A 19,776-nucleotide genomic window follows, 5' to 3' on the forward strand; every position below is an offset into this window, starting at 1 on the left:
GAGCTGGAGGACTGAGGAAGGCCACCTGGAGGGCTGTGAGAAGTGAGTTCCTATGTGAGGCTCTCAGAACAGCCCTGGTTGGGGGCAGCGGTGGTGGTGAGTGCTCAGGAAGTGCTTGTTACTGCTCTCATCACCTCCCATTGTCCACGTCCTCACCTCATATCCCCTCCAGTCCCCTGCCCTGCCCAGCCACCCCGCAGCCCGCATCACCTACGTCAATAATGCTGGTAGAAATGCCTCGGTCCTCACCCTGCGCCGTCAGCCCTCTGGCTTAAAGCCTCCCCACTCCACCTTTCCAACCCTTCCGTCTCCTTTATCAACTCCTCTCCTCGGCCAGGTGCCCAAATCGCGGGTCTGGGACTCTGTCCCAGGCCCTCCCTCCCGTCTCTGTCCGCCTTCCCTGGGCCAGCTCCCCCATGCACGCCAGTGGTCTCAGCATAGTTTCTGAGGATGCCACCTTTCTGTCTCCAGATCCAGGGTTTCTGCAGCCCCCAGATGCCTCCCCTAAGTGTGACCCCAGACCCCTCGCTCTCACGGTGTCCCAGACTGGCCTCAGTATCTCTTCCAAACCTGCTCCTCCTCCTGGGGCCCTAACTCAGTGTGGCTTCTGTCCCCGTGTTTGCCAGATGTCTCCTGCCTCCCTCACCAGCCCTCCTGCCATAGCATGTCCCCTCCCCGGAGCTCCACGTGGGCCAGCCTGTCCCTCCAGGGGCCCTGCCCCGGCCTCCGCCCTAGCTCCCAGTCTCAGTCTCCATCTCTGATCGACTCTCCTCCTCTCTCTGTGTTGACCTGTCTGGGTCCACCCTTTGCCCTCCACGTCAAAGACCTTTCTCTTTGGCTTCCCCAGTTTAATCATCGGATCACAAACATCTGTGGCGTTTACCATGATGCCCGCTCCAAGAAGTCTGGGATTTTTCATGGTCACCACTGGGTAAAAATGTTTGAAGTCCCTCAGTCGTGTCTGATTCTTTGCAACCCCATGGACTGTAGCCCGCCAGGCTCCTCTGTCCATAGGATTCTCCAGGCAAGAATATTGGAGTGGGTTGCCATGCCCTTCTCCAGGGTATCTTCCCAACCCAGGTCTCCCACATTGCAGGCAGATTCTTTACTGTCTGAGCCACCAGGAAAGCCAGGTTTCCTTGCTTTAAGATTGTATCTATAAGCTTTACAAAACTCTGACCATTAGGCAATGTATAACTTGAAGGTGCTTGCCTCCTGAGTCCTTCACCCACAGCCCCGCCTCCCCCACCCCATCCTCCCCTTCAAGATAGCCACTATTAACAGTACAATGGTAACTACTCCAGATTTCTTTCTCTGAATTGGCGATGGACAGGGAAGCCCGGCATGCTGCAGTCCATGGAGTCGCAGAGAGTTGGACACGACTGAGCGACTGAACTGAACTGAAAACTCATTATTTCCCCAGAAATGGGTCACCCCATAGTACAATGCTGCGCCTCGCATTTTCCACCAAACAATATATCACGGACCCGCCAGCTACAGAGTGTTGCATTGTACGGTTCATAGTTCATTTAACCCATCAACTGACAGTCGTTTGGGCTGTTTCCAGTTTGTCTGTATTGCACAATGCTGCAATTTACACCCTCGGATCTCTCTCTTTGGGACTGAAGGTCCCTTTTCCACATGAAACCTTTTTCTCTGACAGTGGCCAGGCTTTGGGAGCTAGCCGAGGGAGAAGCCTGGCCTGACAGGGAGCTCTTGTCCCCTTGGTGTGGCTCGGCCGTGCATCTGTGGGGCGCTCTCGTCACAGCTTCTGCTCTGCCCTACATGTGAACTGCGACCTCGTGTCTGTGGGTGGGCTGGCACGCTTTCAGGCTGCAGACAGAGAAGCTCTGTGGAAGGAGGCGAGGGCCCTGCCCAGCACGTGGGAGCAACTTGGTCTCAGGGGGAAGCTGAAGGTGATGGTGGAGCCTCTGTGACCCCTGCTTCCAGTGAAGTGTCTGGGAGGCAATATGTCAAGGCACCGAGGGTTGCAAACCTGTCCCTGCTCTTCTAGCCAATGGACAGAGGACAAGTTGTTAAAGAACTCAGTTTCCAATTCCTTGGCTATAAAATAACCACAGTAGACCTGTACTCCTCCCCTCCACCGCTGCCCCCGGGATGCTAGGATGCCCATCAAATAAGCAGAGTACTCAGTTGGCTTAAATACTCAGTAAGTGCTAACCATCAAGGTAATCAGCCACCTGAATCCTGAACACATGACACTCTTTCATGCCCCCCAGGATACCCTCCGCCTGGGACACCACTTCTCACCTTACCTAAGAAAATCCTAAGTTACTCTCCACTGACTACCGTGTGCTGTATCTCAGTCTGACTCTGAGATCAGCCTGTGGACTCTTGCCGGGAAGGGATTGGCTGGAATCTGTGTGATCTCACACGGTTTACTCTGCGCTCCTAGAGTGCCCTGCGCTACTTTCATGATCACCAGTAGAGTCAGTGTCGAGTCACACGTCTGTGAGATCTGTGAATTCAGGAGCCAAATCTCTTCCACGCCCACTGGGAACGAGGTTCAGGAGGGAAGGTGGGTAGGAGGGGTGAGCAGGGAGAAAGGAAAGTTTGCAAGGGCAGGCCTAGGCTTGAGGCCGCACACCCTTCTCTGACAGGCCCCAGAACCCTCCATTCCCCCAGGAGCTAAACCACAAGGTGAGCCGGGGTGAGGAGCTGGGGCAGTGAGCTGAGGGCCCTGGGGTATCTGACTCCCCTCTGCCACCTCCCCCCAGTGTGGGGTGTGGGAAGTCCATCTCTCTCCTTCCCTCCACCCTTGTCCCCATCTCACCTGAGCCTCCTGCACCTTCCCTGCCTGGGTCTCCTCAGGGTCAGAGGCTGGGGGAGGAGGGGGAGCAGACGTGGTTACAGTGAAGGGATTGGTTAAGGGGGAATGAAGGGCTTCCAAGTGGGGGTAGAGAGGGGCAACAAGACCTCCAACCTAGTTATATGGGGTGGGGGTATCAAAAGGGAGTAGATGGAGGGAGGGAAAGGAAGAAAAGCAGATCTTATTAGAGTGGAGAGTGCTGGGAGGAGAGGTGGTTGGTGAAGGACAAAGAGGCTGGGACATGGAGGCTTAGGAAAGCGAAAAGAAAGTAAAGCATATAAGGGCATGAAGGAAGACTTAGGAGGAGTTAGGAAGGACACAGTAGTGTGTGAGTGTGTGCTGGGAGGGTTAGGTTTACAAGCAGAAGAAAATGTAGAAAGAAAGAGAAGATAAGGGATACTGGGCCTGGAGGCAAGTTTGCAAGAAGAGGTGGTGGGGGCGGAACGGAAGGGCGAGATGGCAGGTTTAGAAGAGGAAGGAAGAGATAGGAGGGGACACCAGGGGTCCCCAGCACCCTGCAGTTCCCACTAACAACCAGGTACCCTTAGCAACCCGGACAGCGGTATTCTAAGTCCCTAGTAACAAGGGTCCTTAGCAACTAAGGTGCGAGACACACGCTATCATTAGTCACTTAGGGGAAGTGGCAAACGGACCCTTAAAACCTCGAGACCCAGAAACCCACCAATCTATCCAGCAATATATATCACAACGGCTCCCTGAATCTCATTCCCCTCCATGCAGCCCCCATCTCCTGCCCCACCACTCCCGCCCTCGGGCCCCGGGGCCTGCAGCCCTCAGCCAGGCCCCGGCGCGGCCCGACCCTCCCACCAGGGCCCCCGACTCACGATCCGGATCGGCCATGGGCGCGGGGCGGGGGCCCTCGGGACTGTCACCGACTGCTCTATCCCGTGACGGCACCGGAAACAGGAGGGGGGGCCGAGATAGGTCAAAGAACTACAACTCCCAGGAGGCATAGAAAAACGTCCGGAGCGTGCCCCTCTGAGGTAAGAGGAGACACGCGAGAGCCGGACTACGAATCCCAGAGTGCCTCGCGTCCGCAGCCATGTTGGTAAAGGGCGCGCGGAATGAGTGGGAAAGGGTAGAGAGTCGCAGTCCATCTGAATACTCTGATTGGTCACGGTGTAGTATGAGGGCGGGGCGCTTACTATTTAGCCGACTCTGATTGGATGAGTCCGGGGGGAGTGTTGGGGAATTCCCAGCAGGGCGGAAGCGCCAGAATTCCAGGCAGAGCCCAGCGACTGGCGGGCAGCCGCTGGGGTCCCCTGAGGCTTTGGGGGCTATGGCCGGGGTCGCGTGTTTGGGGAAAGCTGCGGACGCCGATGAATGGTGCGACAGCGGCCTGGGCTCTCTGGGTCCGGACGCGGCGGCCCCTGGAGGACCTGGGCTAGGCGCGGAGCTGGGCCCGGGGCTGTCGTGGGCGCCCCTCGTTTTCGGCTACGTCACTGAGGATGGCGACACGTGAGTGAACCTTAGCCTGCCACACCGAGCCTTAGGATCCCACATCTGATTCCCTGTTAGTCCCTGATACTGATTTTCCAACCTCTTAATCCTAAATCTGTCTTCTAATGCTTACTCTGACCTCTAACCCCCAAGTCTAACCCTTGATAAAATCAATTTCCAAGCTAGTTTTTATCATAACCCCGTCCTTTCTGAAACTTTGGCCCTCAGAGTTTCATATCCATTGACTGATTCCACATTCAAAACTCAATTTGAGCTTCCTGACCCCAGTCCTGAGACCTATCTTAAAACTATAGCTCACAGGCTCCTTCTGACATCTCACCTCCAAATATGATCTTTGATCCTTAGCTCCTAATTTAGGAGCTTTAAATTTTGATTTCCAAAATTAACATTTGGCTTTTGACTCTAAGATCTCCCACTTTCTGAGCACTGATCTTCAAATCCTACATTGAAAGAGAAAATGTAAACTCTATGACAGCAAGGATTCATCTGTTAAACAAGTATTTATCTAGCACCTACAGCGTTTCAGGCCCAGTTGTAGATGCTGGTGATAAAGCAGTGAAGAAAGCACAACAACTTATGCCTTGTGGAGCTTACGTTCTAGTGTGGGGGGTCTATAAATGGAAGGGCAGACAGACTGACAGGAAGGAAGAAAGGAACAGTAGGAGAAACAAAAAAGAAAGAGAGAAGGAAAGAAAGAAACAGAGAGCCGTATAGACACAAAGTAAGAAAGAGAGAGGAGAGAGAGAAGAAACAGGCAGAAAAACGAACGAAAGAAAAATGGTATGTCAGAAGACAGGAATTTCCTTGGTGAAAAATAAAGCAGGAAAGAATGAGACAAGTAGATTATCTGGGGAGAGTATTCCAGGTAGAAGGAACGACGTCATAAAGACCTAATTGAGGGAATGTACCCGGGGTTTTTGTGTGTTGTGTTTACTGCCGTAGCCCCAGTGACAGAACGGTGTTTGACCCATAGGAGGCGCTCAAGAAACACCGGTCTTCCCAGAGAACCAGCTGTGCTTTCATTTATTTTCTCTCGTCTCTTTTTTTGCTTTCTGTTGTGTTTATCTCTGTTTTGACTTTCGTTATTTACTTTCTTCTGCTTACTTTGAGTTTATTTTTGTTCTTTTTCTAGTTTCTTAAGGTGAAAGCTGAGGTCATTGATTTGAGGCCTTCCTATTTTTCTAATATAGGATTCATGTGAATTTCCCGAAGTAGTGCATTAGCTGTATCTCATCAATTTTAATGTGCTGTGCTTTCATTTCCACTTAATTCAGTATAGTTTCTAATTTCTCCTTTGATTTCTTCTTTGGGCGGTGGATTATTTAGGAGTATGTTATTTAGTTCCCAGATATTCCAAATACCTTCCTTTTATTGGTTTGTAGTTAAATTCTATTGTGTGTGCAGTTGAAAAGAATGTCTGGTATCTTGTTGTTGAGTGTAGTTCTCCAGATGTCAGTTAGAGGTTGTATGGGTTTCTTTTCTAAAACTTTTATTGATTTACTTCTGGCTGTGCTTCGTCTTTCTTGCTGCCCACGGACTTTCTCTAGTTGCGGTGTAAGGGCCTCTCATTTTGGTGGTTTCTCTTGCGGAGCAGTGTCTCTAGGGCACAGGCGCAGTAGTTGCTTCGCGTTGGCTTAGTTTCCCCGAGGCATGTGGGATCTTCCCGGATTAAAGACTGAGCCTGTGTTCCCTACCTTGGCAGGTGGATTCTTTAGCACTAGGCCTGTAAGTCCTGTGCTGGTTTCTTTGGTTCTTCTCTTTTCCAAGTCTATTATATCCTTGCTGGTAATTTCTGTCTACTTGATCTATCAGTTACTGAGAGTAAGGTATTGAAATCTTTAATAATAATTGTGGGTTTCCTTGTTGTTTTATCAGGTTTTCCTTCATGAGACTGGATGCTCTGTTATAAGGAGTACAAATGTTTAGGTTTATTGTGTCCTCTTCCTGAACTGACCTCTTTATCATTGTGAAATAATCTGCACTATCCCAGGTAATATTCCTTGCTCTGAAATCTTACTCTTATTTTAAAACACTTCTACTTACTTTTGACTGACAGGCGTTAGTATGGTATATCTTTTTCCATCTTTTTATTCTTAACCTAGTTTTAAATTTATTTGAAAAGCTGTTACTTGTATAGTTAGGTTTTGCATTTTTTTAAAAAAATGTTTATTTTTAATTTATTTGGCTGCATCGGCTCTAGTTGCAGCATGTGGGATCTTGTTCCCTGACCAGGGATTGAACCCTGCATTGGAAGTGCAACGTCTTAACCACTAAACCATCAGGGAAGACCCTAGGTTTTGCTTTTTTATCCACTCTGACAGCTTCTCCTTTTTTAAAATTTGTGTTTATTTAGCTGTTTCTTTTTGGCTGCACTGGGTCTTGGTTGCTGCGCACAGGCTTTGTCTAGTTGTGGCGAGCGGGGTATGCTCTCTAGCTGTGCTGTGCAGGCTTCGCATAGTGGTGGTCTCACTTGTTGGGGAGCATGGGCTCTAGAGCACACAGGCAGTTGTGGCACGTGGCGTTAGTTGCCCCATGGCATGTAGAATCTTCCCAGACCAGGGATCAAACCCATGCCCCCTGCCTGCCATTGCGTTGGCAGGCGGATTCTTAACTACTAGACCACCAGGGAAGTCCAGTGTCTACCTTTTAATTGGAGTGTTTAGACTATTTGTATTTAATTAATTATTGATATGGTTATGTCTGTCATCTTGTTATTAGTTTTCTACTTATCTCTCCTTTGTTTACCTTTTTTTCCTGCCTTTTGGAATGAGCACATTTTGTTCCATTGTATTTGTTTTGTCGGCTTGTTACCTTTTACTCATTATTTTTTATTTTACTGGTTGCTGGGAAAGATAGGTTGGCAAACTGGTTTCCAGGCAAAATCCAGCCAGGCACCAGCTTTTGTATGGCTGTGAGCAAAGCATGGTTTTTTACATTTTTAACTGGTTGGAACAAAATCAAAAGAAGAACATTTCATGGCAAGTGAAAATTACATGAAATCCAAATTTTAGACTCCGTAAAGTAAGTTCTGTTAGAATCCCGCCACGCCGCCCATTCATTTATCAATACATATCACCAATGGCTGCTTTTGTATGCTAACAGCAGAGCTGAATAGTAATAGACAGACCATAGCATCCACTAAGGCTGAATTATTTATCTGGCCCTTTACAGAAAATGTTTGCTGACTCCTGCTTTAGGGCTTCTCGTGGCCCGTGGGCTTAGTACACGCTCCCCAACCAGGGATCGAACCTGCGTCCCCTGCATCGCGCGGCAGATTCTTCACCACTGGGCCACCAGGGAAGCCCCCACTTTACCTTTATTATGTGCCACCTTCAAGTGCTGTTGTGCTCCTTCTCATAACATAAAAGAACCTTAGAATCGTGTGTTTCCATTTGTCTCTTCCTGGCCTTCAGTGTGTTGCTGTCACAGATTTCCTTTATCCGTGTATTCTAAACTTCAGACGTTGTTACTTTTGCTTAAACACTCATTTGTTTTTAAACCCTATCAGAAGATAGGAGATTTACATATTGAGAAAGAAAAAAATCTTATGTACTTACGCATATAGTGACTGTTTTCAGGGTTCTTTATTCTTTTGTTTTCCATATTTTCATTTGATGTCATTTTCCTTTTTGCTCACAAGTTTCCTTGGACGTTTCTTGTGATGTGGGTCGGCTGGTGATGAGTTCCTTCAACTTTCGTGTAGTGGAAAGCATGTATTTTTGTCTCTGTCTTTGAAAAATATGTTGGCTGGGTTAAAGAATTCTAGGTTGACAACCTGTCTTTGAGTACTTGAAAGAAGCGGCTGTGCTGTGTTCTCTTGCATTATTTCCTTTGTGAAATCTGCTGTCATGCTTATTTTTATTCTTCTGTACTTAAGGTATCTTTTCCTCTGACTGCTTTGAAGGTATTTACCTTTATTGTTGGTTTTGAACAGAGTTTCCATGTTGGGCCCTGGTGTGTGTGTGTGTGTGCATGCGCATGTTGGGCCCTGGTGTGTGTGTGTGTGTGTGTGTGTGTGTGTGTGTGTGCTAAGTCGCTTCCGCTGTACCTGCCTCTTTGCGACCCTATGGACTATAGCCCACCAGGCTCTTCTGTCCGTGGGATTCTCCAGGCAAGAACCCTGGAGTGGGTTGCCATGCCCTCCTCCAGGAGATCTTCTGACCCAGGGATCAGACTTGTGTCTCCTGCGACTCCTGCATTGGCAGGCAGGTTCTTTACTGCTGAGCCACCGGGGAAGCCCCATGCTTACCTCAGTTACAGATATATCGGGCTGCTTATGTACAGATAAATCCCATGGCTCACTGACGTTCTTTCTATTTTTAAATATTTCTCTTTGTGTTTCATTTTGGACAGTTGCTATTGTGAAGTCCTGACGTTTGCTAATCTATTTTCTGCAATATGTAATCTGTTGTTAATGCCATCCAGCATATTTTTCATTTTAGGTGCTGTAAGGTTTTTTTTTTTTTTAATATTTATTTATTTGTCTGCACCAGGTCTTAGTTGCAGCATGTGGGATCTAGCTCCCTGATCAGCGATTGAACCTTAGCCCCCTGCATTGGGAGCACAGAGTCTTAGCCGCTGGACCACCAGGGAAGTCCCTGTGTCGATTTTTTTGGTGGATTTGAGATGGGCATGAAACCTGGTCCATGTTACTTCTTGGGAGAGAGTAGAAGTCCTACTTAGTAAACATTGGAGACCTCCCTGGTGGTCCAGTGGTTAAGACTCCATGCTTCCACTGCAGGGGGTGAGGATTCCATCCCTGATTAGGGACCTAAGATCCCATATGCGGCCAAAAACAAAAACAGAAAAATGAAATAAAACACCAAAGAAACAAAAAGTACCAAACCAAACCAAAGCAAAACAAAAAAACACATTGATTAAATAAATTTGCTGAGTTAACTCTGACCTGACCCTCCCAGATTCCTGACGGCTGGTTCTAGAGCTGTGGGTCATCACGCTTTGCACAGTGGGTCCTCCATGTTTGCTGAAGGAATGAATGCAAGAGTGCTTGTCCTCATAAGAAGGAAAACAAACAAACAACCCCTCCACCCACCAAAGAAAAAATCCCCAGTTCAGTTCAGTTGCTCAGTCGTGTCCGACTCTTCGCAACCCTATGAATTGCACCACGCCAGGCCTCCCTGTCCATCACCAACTCCCGGAGTTCACTCAAACTCATGTCCACAGAGTTGGTGATGCCATCCAGCCATCTCATCCACTCGACCCCTTCTCCTCCTGCTCCTAATCCCTCCCAGCATCAGGGTCTTTTCCAATGAGTCAACTCTTCGCATGAGGTGGCCAAAGCATTGGAGTTTCGGCTTTAGCATCAGTCCTTCCAATGAACACCCAGGACTGATCCTCTTTAGGATGGACTGGTTGGACCTCCTTGTAGTCCAAGGGACTCTTAAGAGTCTTCTCTAACACCACAATTCAAAAGCATCAATTCTTCGGCACTCAGCTTTCTTCACTGTCCAACATTCATATCCATACATGACCACTGGAAAAACCATAGCCTTGACTAGACAGACCTTTGTTGGCAAAGTAATGTCTCTGCTTTTGAATATGCTATCTAGGTTGGTCATAACTTTCCTTCCAAGGACTAAAGTGAAAGTGAAGTTGTTCAGTCATGTCCGACTCTTTGTGACCCTGTGGACTGTAGCCCACCAAGCTCCTCTGTCCATGGAATTCTCAAGGAAAGAATACTGGAGCAGGTTGCCATTTCCTTCTCCAGGGGATCTTCCCGACCCAGGGATCGAACCCGGGTCTCTTGCATTGCAGGCAGACGCTTTACACTCTGAGCCACCAGGGAAGCCAATTTCCTGGCTGCAATCACCATCTGCAGTGATTTTGGAGCCCCAAAAATGAAGTCTGACACTGTTTCCCCATCTATTTCCCATGAAGTGATGGGAACAGATGCCAATATCTTAGGTTTCTGAATGTTGAGCTTTAAGCCAACTTTTTCACTCTCCTCTTTCACTTTCATCAAGAGGCTTTTTTGTTCCTCTTCACTTTCTGCCATAAGGGTGGTGTCATCTGCATATCTGAGGTTATTGATATTTCTCCCGGCAATCTTGATTCCAGCTTGTGCTTCTTCCAGCCCAGCGTTTCTCATGATGTACTCTGCATACAAGTTAAATAAGCAGGGTGACAGTACACAGTCTTGATGTACTCCTTTTCCTATTTGGAACCAGTCTGTTGTTCCATGTCCAATTCTAACTGTTGCTTCCTGACCTGCATATAGGTTTCTCAAGAGACAGGTCAGGTGGTCTGGTATTCCCATCTCTTTCAGAATTTTCCACAGTTTATTGTGATCCACACAGTCAAAGGCTTTGGGATAGTCAATAAAGCAGAAATAGATGTTTTTCTGGAACTCTCTTGCTTTTTCGATGATCCAGCAGATGTTGGCAATTTGATCTCTGGTTCCTCTGCCTTTTCTAAAACCAGCTTGAACATCTGGAAGTTCACGGTTCACATATTGCTGAAGCCTGGCTTGGAGAATTTTGAGCATTACTTTACTAGCGTGTGAGATGAGTGCAATTGTGCGGTAGTTTGAGCATTCTTTGGTATCTCCTTTCTTTGGGATTGGAATGAAAACTGACCTTTTCCAGTCCTGTGGCCACTGCTGAGTTTTCCAAACTTGCTGGCATATTGAGTGCAGCACTTTCACAGCATCCTCTTTCAGGATTTGAAAGAGCTCAACTGGATTTCCATCACCTCCACTAGCTTTGTTCATAGTGATTCTTTCTAAGGCCCACTTGACTTCACGTTCCAGGATGTCTGGCTCTCGGTGAATGATCACACCATCGTGATTATCTTGGTTGTGAAGATCTTTTTTGTACAGTTCTTCTGTGTATTCTTGCCACCTCATCTTAATATCTTCTGCTTCTGTTAGGTCCATACCATTTCTTTCCTTTATCAAGCCCATCTTTGCATGAAATGTTCCTTTGGTATCTCTAATTTTCTTGAAGAGATCTCTAGTCTTTCCCATTTTGTTGTTTTCCTCTATTTCTTTGCATTGATTGCTGAAGAAGGCTTTCTTATCTCTCCTTGCTATTCTTTGGAACTCTGCATTCAGATGCTTATATCTTTCCTTTTCTCCTTTGCTTTTTGCCTCTCTTCTTTTCACAGCTATTTGTAAGGCCTCCTCAGACAGCCATTTTGCTTTTTTGCATTTCTTTTCCATATGGGTGGTCTTGATCCCTGTCTTCTGTACAATGTCACAAACCTCCGTCCATAGTTCATCAGGCACTCTATCTATCAGATCTAGTCCCTTAAGTCTATTTCTCATTTCCACTGTATAATCGTAAGGGATTTGATTTAGGTCATACCTGAATGGTCTACTGGTTTTCCCTACTTTCTTCAATTTAAGTCTGAATTTGGCAGTAAGGAGTTCATGATCTGAGCCACAGTCAGCTCCCAGTCTTGTTTTTGCTGACTGTATAGAGCTTCTCTATCTTTGGCCTCAGAGAATATAATCAATCTGATTTCGGTGTTGACCATCTGCTGATGTCCATGTGTAGAGTCTTCACTTGTGTTGTTGGAAGAGGGTGTTCACTATGACCAGTGTGTTCTCTTGGCAAAACTCTGTTAGCCTTTGCCCTGCTTCATTCCGCATTCCAAGGCCAAATTTTCCTGTTACTCCAGGTTTTTCTTGACTTCCTGCGTTTGCATTCCAGTCCCCTATAATGAAAAAGACATCTTTTTTGGGTGTTAGTGCAGAAGGTCTTGTAGGTCTTCATAGAACCATTCAACTTCAGCTTCTTCAGCGTTACTGGTTGGAGCATAGGCTTGGATTACCATGGTATTGAATGGTTAGCCTTGGAAATGAAAGCAAGCAAACCACAAAAAGAATACTTGACCTCTGCCTTCTGACCCTGGTCCTTGTTCTCAGGGCACTGCACTTGGCGGTGATTCATCAGCATGAGCCCTTCCTGGACTTCCTCCTAGGCTTTGCAGCTGGTACCGAGTACCTGGACCTGCAGAATGACTTGGGCCAGGTGAGCCGCCTGTGGACAGTGTAGGGCTTAGGGGCCAGGATTCTCAGTATGGCCCTTCACCCCTACCTTCTGCTCCTGCAGACGGCCCTGCACCTGGCAGCCATCCTGGAGGAGGCGTCCGCGGTAGAGAAGCTGTATGCAGCAGGTGCCAATTTGCTGGTGGCGGAGCGTGGAGGCCACACGGCGCTGCACCTGTCCTGCCGCGTGGGGGCCCACGCCTGCGCTCGCGTGCTGCTCCAGCCTCGCCCCCAGCACTCCAGGGGAGCCCCCAAGACCTACCTCGCTCAGGGCTCTGACCATACCCCTGACACCGACCACACCCCTATTGCCCTGTACTCTGAACCTGACGTGGAGAAAGAAGAGGATGAGAGTGAAGAGGACTGGAAACTGCAGCTGGAGGCTGAAAACTATGAGGGTGAGGGTCCCCAGTCACCGTGAAGGGCCCAGGCTCCCAAGAAGAGCGGGGACAGCTGGCTCTGGGCTCAGCTCTCCTGATGCAGAGCTTGGCTCCTTGGGAAATAATCCCAGGAATAATAATAATACTCAAGGGACCCAGGCATCAGAACCAAGGACGCCTGCTCAGCGCCAGGTTATTGAGAACCATAGGCCCCAGCCCACCTGGGACAAGGGAACTCAAAAGCCAGGCCCTCTGAAACTCTGGCGACTCAGGTTCCCAGAGGCTGATAGTGGGATTCAGGGACAGCTGTCCTCAGCCAGACCTCATGGGAAAATAGATTCTGTCTACCCAGGGCCCTCCCCCATCTCTAAGCCCAACTATTCAGTACTTGGGACCAGACCCCCACCACAGGTGGAAGGTCAGGATCCAGGGTTCAAGGACCACCTCAACCCCCCAAGGACATGGACCCAGGAATTTTGGAACCTGGTTCTTTGTGAAGTAAGACCAGAGACTCAGGTCCCCTGTCCGAAGCTCCTGGGCTCTTCACCCCTAGGCCCCAGACAACCCCACAACCCAGGCGTTGGTACTGCCAGCAAGTTCCAGATCACCTGAGACTTAAGGGATTTGGAATACAGGGCCTCTTTGATGTACCCAGGAATGCAGAAGTCAGACCCCAAAGTCCATCAACCTCAGGTTACAAAGCCCTGCCCAAAGATGGTGGCATTGGGGGCCCAGTCCCCTCCCCTCCATCATCTGACATCGGTCACTCTGTCCCTAGGCCACACCCCACTCCACGTGGCTGTCATCCACAAAGATGCAGAGATGGTCCGACTGCTCCAGGAGGCAGGAGCTGACCTCAACAAACCCGTGAGCCACCCTACGGAGAAGGTGTGGCAGGGTGGGGGCTCATCCCCGCGTTGGGCAGGGCCCCAGTGACCTCTCTGCTGCACCCCTTAGGAGCCCACCTGCGGCCGAAGCCCCCTGCACTTGGCCGTGGAGGCCCAAGCAGCTGATGTACTGGAGCTTCTCCTGAAGGCCAGTGCTGACCCCGCTGTCCGCATGTATGGTGGCCGCACCCCACTCGGCAGTGCCACGCTTCGGCCCAACGCCATCCTTGCCCGCCTCCTCCGTGCTCACGGAGCCCCAGAGCCCGAGGACGAGGACAAGCCTGGCCCCTGCAGCAGCAGCAGCAGCAGCAGCAGCAGCAGTAGCGACAGCGAGAGCGGGGATGAGGGCGTGAGTCAGGAGAGAGTGGGTGGCCCAGCTGGGAGGTCAGGGTAAAAGCGGGCAGGTGGAAGGGGGAGAGGAGACATTAGGCAGCTCACTGAGAGCCACTGACGTTGGGGCTGCTCTGATTAGAGAACTCAGGCAGCCGTGCCGGTGGTATCAGGGGAGACCTGGACAGGGGTGGTGGGGAGAGCTCGGGCACCGGCAGGTGAGAAGTGAAGGCAGTGGCAGAGGCAGAACTCAGGCAGAGAGAGAGATAAGACCTCAGTCATAGTGGTTGGTAAACGCAGGCAGCAGAGGATGGCCGCAGGAGGTTTTTTTTCAGGGAGCAAGAGCGGGAGAACGCAGGCTGCGGGAAGGTGACCTTGGGCAGCAGTGATTCGAACACTGGCAGCGGTGGGGAACGACCTCAGCCAGCGGTGAAGGGGCTTCCTTGGAGAACCCAGGCAGCGAGACATGACTGTGGACAGGGGTTGTCACTGACTGGCAGGGGTTGAGGAATTTGGGTAAAGGCAGGAGGAAGTGGGGCAGAGGGGGAGACCTCCCTGTGGCGGCTGAAGGACTGGAGAGGCCGCAGGGCCGGGAGAACACAGGTGACCTTGGAAGAGGTGGTGAGAGAACTAGGAGCTGGGATTTAGACTTAGGAGCGGGGACCTCGGGCTTCGACGCAGCACCGGGTTCCCACAGTGGGTGGGGGAGCTTGGGCAGCGGGCAAGGTGGCAGCTGCCTGAGCCCCTCTGCCTGGCCCCTCTGCCCCCAGGATGAATACGACGACATCGTAGTCCACAGTGGCCGGAGCCCCAGCCAGCTACCTCCCACCCCAGCGTCAAAACCGCTCCCTGACGACCCCATCTGACTTAACTGTTAATAGTTTCCAATTTAATAAAATGTCAGTTCCGACAACCAGTGACTAGATAAGCGGTTGCCTTGCCAGGCCTCCAGGTCGTTCCTGAGCCCGTCCCTCTGAAATCAAGTGCGACGCCATCAGCCTTGGTGGTTTTCTCTGTGCTTTATTCACTCGGGGTCGGGGGTTGGAGCGGGTTAGGGCATCCGGGCTGTGTCCTGAGTCAGGCGGAGCCCAGCCCCTCCACCCAGCTCAGACTTGGCCCCTGAGGCCTGGTTTCAAGGCACACCCTTCTCCCCACTCCTGCCGGTTGGGGAGCAGGGTGGGGTGACAGGTTGGGGTCAACGGTACTAAGCCGTATAGGGTGTGTGGGGGAGGAGGACGTGCGGTCGGGTCAGCGCCCCCTCCTGAGCTCCTCTCGCAGCACCTCCGTCGCCTTCTTCAGCTCATCGCTCATGTGCTCCAGCCGCTCCACGTCGTGCCCCTGGCGGCAACAGAAGCGGGGTCTCAGCACCCACCTTCAAAGGCAGGCCACCTCAGTGGCTGTCCACAGATGTGGGCCAGGTCAGTTCACACAGTGGCAACCGCAGCGGTCTCCCCGGTCGTCGTGGACTACGACAGTGACCCCGCTGGCTGACCCTGGAAGAGTCACGTGGGCTAACATGGCCAACGGTGAGGCCTAAATTGTCTGCCATAGCCAGTGGGGCGGACAGAGGACTAGCAAAGGCGCTCGGCTTGCACGCCGTGACCCGCCTGTGAGGTGAGGGCCGTTTCTGTCACTGCTGTTGATCATGTGACAGCTCTGCTTTCCACGACCCGCCAGTGGTGTCCGCCTAGGCCCAGTGAACTGGGCACGGCCGCTGCTTTCCATGGGGCCAACACACTGGTCACAGACTAGCGATGGTAGCTAACTCTGGCGCTTCTGGGCAATAAGGGGGGCCTCTTGGCTGCTGAACGGGAAGTAGGCATGGAAGCCCTCCTGGTCGGGGGAACGCCCCGCCTGGATGTTGCTGCCTGCTCCCTGTGTCAGCCCATTCGTGGTGGATGTTGCTGTTGGAGGCTACCTGGTAGGATGTCCACTGACATCTGGTCTACCCTGCTCCCCCATTGCCGCCTCCACTCACCTCCCGGTCTGAAGCCTCTTCCTTCTCTTCCTGCTGGGGCTCGGCTTCTGGCTGGCGGGAGTGGTGGCGGTCCTCGCGTCTCTCTCCGCCCGCCTTGACCCCCTGCCACAGGCTGCGGCCCTCACCCAGCACCTGCACTCCCTTCTCCTCTGCCTCGAACTGGGCTGTCTCCTCATCGCTGGCCTGCTCTGCCATGCGCTTCTGGGGGTCCCTGCCGCCCTCCAGATGCTTCTTCCACAGGCCCTCCAAGGTCTCCATGGGCCCCCCCTTCTTTTCTTCCTCTTCCTCCTCTTCATGGTCCTCCTGGTGGAGCCGGCTGTGGAGCTGCTCACGGATGGCCTGTTCCCGCACCTCAGACTTGTGGGTCCTTTCTGCTGCCTCCTCCTCTTCCTCGTCCCTCACCTCCTGGCTGGACCTCATCTTCCCAGCCTCTGGCTTTTTAAAATCCCCAACCAGTAGGCCGTTCTCTTCAGTGGACCGACAGCCATAGGGCTCTGTCTCATACATTTCTGATGGAAAGAGGGGATGTTCTCTCTGCAGCTAATCAGGAGACAGACCTAGACGAGTTCTGCGGGGTGGGGGTGCCCGAGGTCCCCCAGGTGACAGCCCAGACCTGGGAGAGGAGGGTCAGTACTGGGAGACACTCTGCCCCCATCCTGTACCCTTGCAGGGAGCCCTAAGGGTGGGGCTGTGGGCCAGGCTCCTTCAGTCTGGACACGCTTAACAGTGCCGTGCCAGTCCAGACAGTGGCTCTGGGATGAGAAGGGGATGCCACTGCCTCCAGGCAGCCCTGGGCAGACCCCTGGCGGGGGGGGGGGGGGGGCTCCTAAGAGGAACTGGGGCCTGAGCACCTCTTACCTCTGTGGAGGAGAGCCAGGCAGGGGCCTCGCCTCGCCTGGCCCAGCATCAGCACTTCTGTGATCACCTCTGCCAGACAGCGCATCAGCTGGGGGTGAAGGGTCAGAGGAGAGATTGAGGGCAGGGCAGATGGGGAGAATGAGCGTAGGAGGGTTGGAAGGGAGACGGAGATGGTGGAGGGGGCTGGGGTTCCAGGGAGATGAGGTGGGGTGAAAGGGCCACAGTCCTTACCTCCTCCTTGGAGGGTCTGGGTGCCAGGGGAGCCGCGGTGGCTGTGGGGGAAGGAGGTGGGTGCTGGGCTCGGACCCCAGGCACTGTCCCTGGTGCTGATTCCAGCTCCGAGGTCATCCCTGTACCCACAAGTCCACCCCCCACCCCCCAGCCCACCTGCCAGGGGCACTGGCTCTACTTGGAAGCTCAGTCAGGAAAGCTCTAGTCTGGCCCCACTGGGTGCACTGTCCCCATCCCTGGTCACCTGAGTCCCTGCTACCCCAGCTGGCTGCTGAGGTTGCCCTGATCTCTGGCACTCACCAGCCCCCAGCAGAGCAGGCAGCAACAGCAAGAGCAGCATGGTGGACCCTTGGCGCTGCATGGTGGGGCGTCCAGACCAGGGTCCTTGGCGCTGTGTGGCCAGGGTGGCAGCTCCTTATAACCCGCACCCGCCCTCCCCCGCTGAGTGGCCCCCACAGGGGAGGAAGTGATGTCACCGCCTCCCCCTCGCTGCCTGAGGCAGGGCAACAGCTGTGGGGCGGAGAGAGACCTGTTTGTCTGAGACCCTCAATTATTCATGGGGGCGCGCTGCCCTGCACCCTCCTCTCCAGCTTCCGGCCCCTGAATGCCTGCTTGGAGGGTGGGGGCTTCTCTTCCCACATAAACAGGGTCTGACTGGGGCTCCCCTGGTGGCTCAGACAGTAAAGAATCTGCCTGCAATGCAGGAGACCTGGGTTCAATCCCTGGATCAGGAAGATCCCTTGGAGAAGGGAATGGCTACTCACTTCAGTATTCTTGCCTGGAGAATCCCATGGACAGAGCAGGCTACAGCCCACAGGGTCACAAAGAAGCGGACATGTTAGCACGATGAGCTTAAGGCCCCGCTGGGAGGTGCGACCTGCTCTGAATGCAGAGGCAGCCACTTACAGACCATCCTCAGGCAACGCCTTGCCTTCTGGAAAGCAGGTCTCATAAATCTGTTTCCTCAGAGTTGTAACTGGACCCCACCCGAGTCCCAGCTCCTCTGCTACCAGCAGTGCAGCCCTGGGACAACTGCTTCATCCAAGACCTGTTAACTCACTTGTGAAACGGGGCTGGTGACAACCTATTCCACAGTTGATGGGACATACAGATTAGCCTGGGTGGTGCCTGACGTGGAGAACTACATGGGCTCGAGCTCCTTCATCCCAGTAATTTTTATTAGACACACACTATACATCCAGTCCCCTTCTAGACCCTGGGGCTACAACAGAGAATGAGGCTACGGGCAAACCTCCCTGGCCTCTTGGAGAGGGGAAGACAGACAACACTCAAGGAAGGAGGAGGGACTTCCGTGGTGGTCCAGCAGTTAAGAATCCGCCTTGCAATACAGGGGACACAGGTTCAATCCCTGGTCAGGGAACTAAGTCCCACATGCCCCAGGGCCAACCAAGCCTTTGAGGCAACTTCTGAAGCCCACCCGCACCACAGCTAGGGAATCCACGCACCACAGTGAAAGATCCTGCATGCTGAAAGTAAGATCAATGCTGCAGCCAAGACCAGAGGCTGTCAAAAAAAAAACAAAAAAATCTGCCTTCTAATGTTCCAGTGCAAGGGACGTGGGTTTGGTTACTGACCAAGGAACTAAGATCCCACGTGCCATGGGGCAGCTGAGCCCTCGTGCTCTGGAGCCTGCATACCACACCTAGGGAGAAGCCTTCGCACTGCAACCAAACCCTGACACAGTCAAAAATATTTAAAAAAAAAAAAAAAGGCAAGGAGGAAACAGCCGTGGCGCATCACAGGAGCACGACAGCTAGAGTCCGGGATTTTACCTTGGCCAGGCTGGTCAGGGGAGCCCTCTCTGAGGAGGTGACATTTGGGCTAAGGCCTGAGGGATAAAATGCAGGCAATCGCACAAAATTTAGGGGAAGAACAGCTAGGATAGAAAAGTTGAGCAAGTGCAGAGGCCTGAGTTGGGACCGAGTCTGAGCGAACAGGCAGGCAGGTTGGGGGGCCGGCCAGAGCACAACAGGGAAGAGGCCGGCAGAAGGGGAAGGTGGGGGGCAGTTCCTGGGGGCCCCGGTGACAACTTGTCCTCCCCCCCAGGGAGATGGAACCACAGGAGGGCTCTGAGCAGGGAGGCCTGACGCAGCTGCCCACAGGGTCCCTCTAGCTTTGCATGGGGGGACAGGAAGCAAGAAGAGGCTGCTACGATTCTCCAAATGGGAGATGTAAGGATGGACAGGACAGGGGATGAGGCAGCAAAGGCAGGATCTGGGAATTTTTTTTTTTTAAGATTTATTTATTTTTGGTTGCACTGGGTCTTCGTTGCTGCGTACAGGCTTTCTCTGGTTGTAGAGAGCACAGGTTCTAGGCACACAGGCTCAGTGGTTGCAGTTCCTGGGCTCCAGAGCTTGGGCTCAGTAGTTGTGGAGGATAGCCTTAGTTGCTCCATGGCACGTGGGATCTTCCCAGACCAGGGATCGAACTTGTGTCCTCTGCATTGGCAAGTGGATTCTTAACCACTGGGCAACCAGAGACCCCCTGGAAATATTTTGAAGGAGGAGCTGCCAGGGTTTGCTGAAGGATGGGATGTGGACGTGAGAATAGCCGAGGATGACCTGAAGTGCTGCAGCTGGAGGAGCTGCAAAAGCAGTTCCAGGTACGGAGATGGGGGCTCCAAGGGGAGGAGTGGGTTCTGGCTTCACCGACCTCAGGCTGCTTCCCGCCCCACCTGGGGCTGGGGACTGAGGCGGAAGGTTGGGTGTGAGGTGCCACTTATCCCAGGGTCAGGGGAGAGGCCTCAGCATCCTCTTGGCTCCCTCAGT

The 19,776-nt window shown here is 52.2% G+C and overlaps 3 protein-coding genes across 9 annotated transcripts in view; 1 reads left to right on the forward strand and 2 right to left on the reverse strand.

Moving 5' to 3' along the window:
- The window catches only part of SIRT2 (sirtuin 2), a 19,783-nt gene extending 15,882 nt beyond the window's left edge, over window positions 1–3,901 (reverse strand). Inside the window, exons 1-2 of one of the 4 annotated variants that reach the window (XR_011248747.1) lie at window positions 3,676–3,804; window positions 2,795–2,841 (exon numbers count right to left, since the gene is read on the reverse strand). Coding sequence is in view for 2 of the 4 variants with exons in the window: in XM_069550737.1 (XP_069406838.1) it covers window positions 3,676–3,804 (129 nt within the window). In the remaining 2 variants the exon portion in view is untranslated. Of the gene's footprint in view, window positions 1–2,794; window positions 2,842–3,675 lie in introns of all 4 variants that reach the window. The other 3 variants (XM_069550738.1, XR_011248746.1, XM_069550737.1) reach the window with 3 other exon arrangements.
- NFKBIB (NFKB inhibitor beta) lies at window positions 2,514–14,833 on the forward strand. Its single transcript, XM_069550739.1, has 7 exons — window positions 2,514–2,661; window positions 3,572–4,309; window positions 12,201–12,306; window positions 12,388–12,721; window positions 13,482–13,570; window positions 13,661–13,939; window positions 14,691–14,833. The coding sequence occupies exons 2-7, from the start codon at window positions 4,131–4,133 to the stop codon at window positions 14,784–14,786; spliced, it is 1,083 nt and encodes a 360-aa protein (XP_069406840.1). The 5' UTR covers window positions 2,514–2,661; window positions 3,572–4,130; the 3' UTR covers window positions 14,787–14,833.
- A 91-nt stretch (window positions 14,834–14,924) lies between these two features.
- Window positions 14,925–19,733, reverse strand: CCER2 (coiled-coil glutamate rich protein 2). 4 transcript variants are annotated; one of them, XM_069550749.1, is made up of 6 exons: window positions 17,752–19,733; window positions 17,288–17,378; window positions 16,988–17,028; window positions 16,757–16,844; window positions 15,899–16,407; window positions 14,925–15,258 (listed from the first exon to the last, which is right to left on the reverse strand). In XM_069550749.1, the coding sequence occupies exons 2-6, from the start codon at window positions 17,346–17,348 to the stop codon at window positions 15,169–15,171; spliced, it is 789 nt and encodes a 262-aa protein (XP_069406850.1). In that variant the 5' UTR covers window positions 17,349–17,378; window positions 17,752–19,733; the 3' UTR covers window positions 14,925–15,168. The 4 variants fall into 4 exon arrangements, with proteins under 4 accessions (XP_069406850.1, XP_069406849.1, XP_069406851.1 ...); XM_069550748.1 differs by having other exon boundaries at window positions 17,288–17,497; window positions 17,752–18,029; XM_069550750.1 differs by lacking the exon at window positions 17,288–17,378 and having other exon boundaries at window positions 17,752–18,599.
- Window positions 19,734–19,776: the final 43 nt, after the last annotated feature.

This window comes from Ovis canadensis, chromosome 14 (assembly GCF_042477335.2).
Source record: "Ovis canadensis isolate MfBH-ARS-UI-01 breed Bighorn chromosome 14, ARS-UI_OviCan_v2, whole genome shotgun sequence".
Lineage (NCBI taxonomy): Eukaryota > Metazoa > Chordata > Mammalia > Artiodactyla > Bovidae > Ovis > Ovis canadensis.

What these genes read in the sequence shown, in the direction of transcription:
- NFKBIB (XM_069550739.1), top strand. Translation starts at nt 4,131, where the DNA reads ATGGCCGGGGTCGCGTGTTTGGGGAAAGCTGCGGACGCCGATGAATGG. An exon ending in TGCAGAATGACTTGGGCCAG is followed by an intron (nt 12,307 to 12,387) that starts GTGAGCCGCCTG and finishes CTGCTCCTGCAG; the next exon opens with ACGGCCCTGCACCTGGCAGC. An exon ending in GAGCTGACCTCAACAAACCC is followed by an intron (nt 13,571 to 13,660) that starts GTGAGCCACCCT and finishes TGCACCCCTTAG; the next exon opens with GAGCCCACCTGCGGCCGAAG.
- CCER2 (XM_069550747.1), bottom strand. Translation starts at nt 17,104, where the DNA reads ATGACCTCGGAGCTGGAATCAGCACCAGGGACAGTGCCTGGGGTCCGA. An exon ending in CCTGGCTCTCCTCCACAGAG is followed by an intron (nt 16,408 to 16,756) that starts GTAAGAGGTGCT and finishes TCTTTCCATCAG; the next exon opens with AAATGTATGAGACAGAGCCC. An exon ending in AAGAGGCTTCAGACCGGGAG is followed by an intron (nt 15,259 to 15,898) that starts GTGAGTGGAGGC and finishes TGTTGCCGCCAG; the next exon opens with GGGCACGACGTGGAGCGGCT.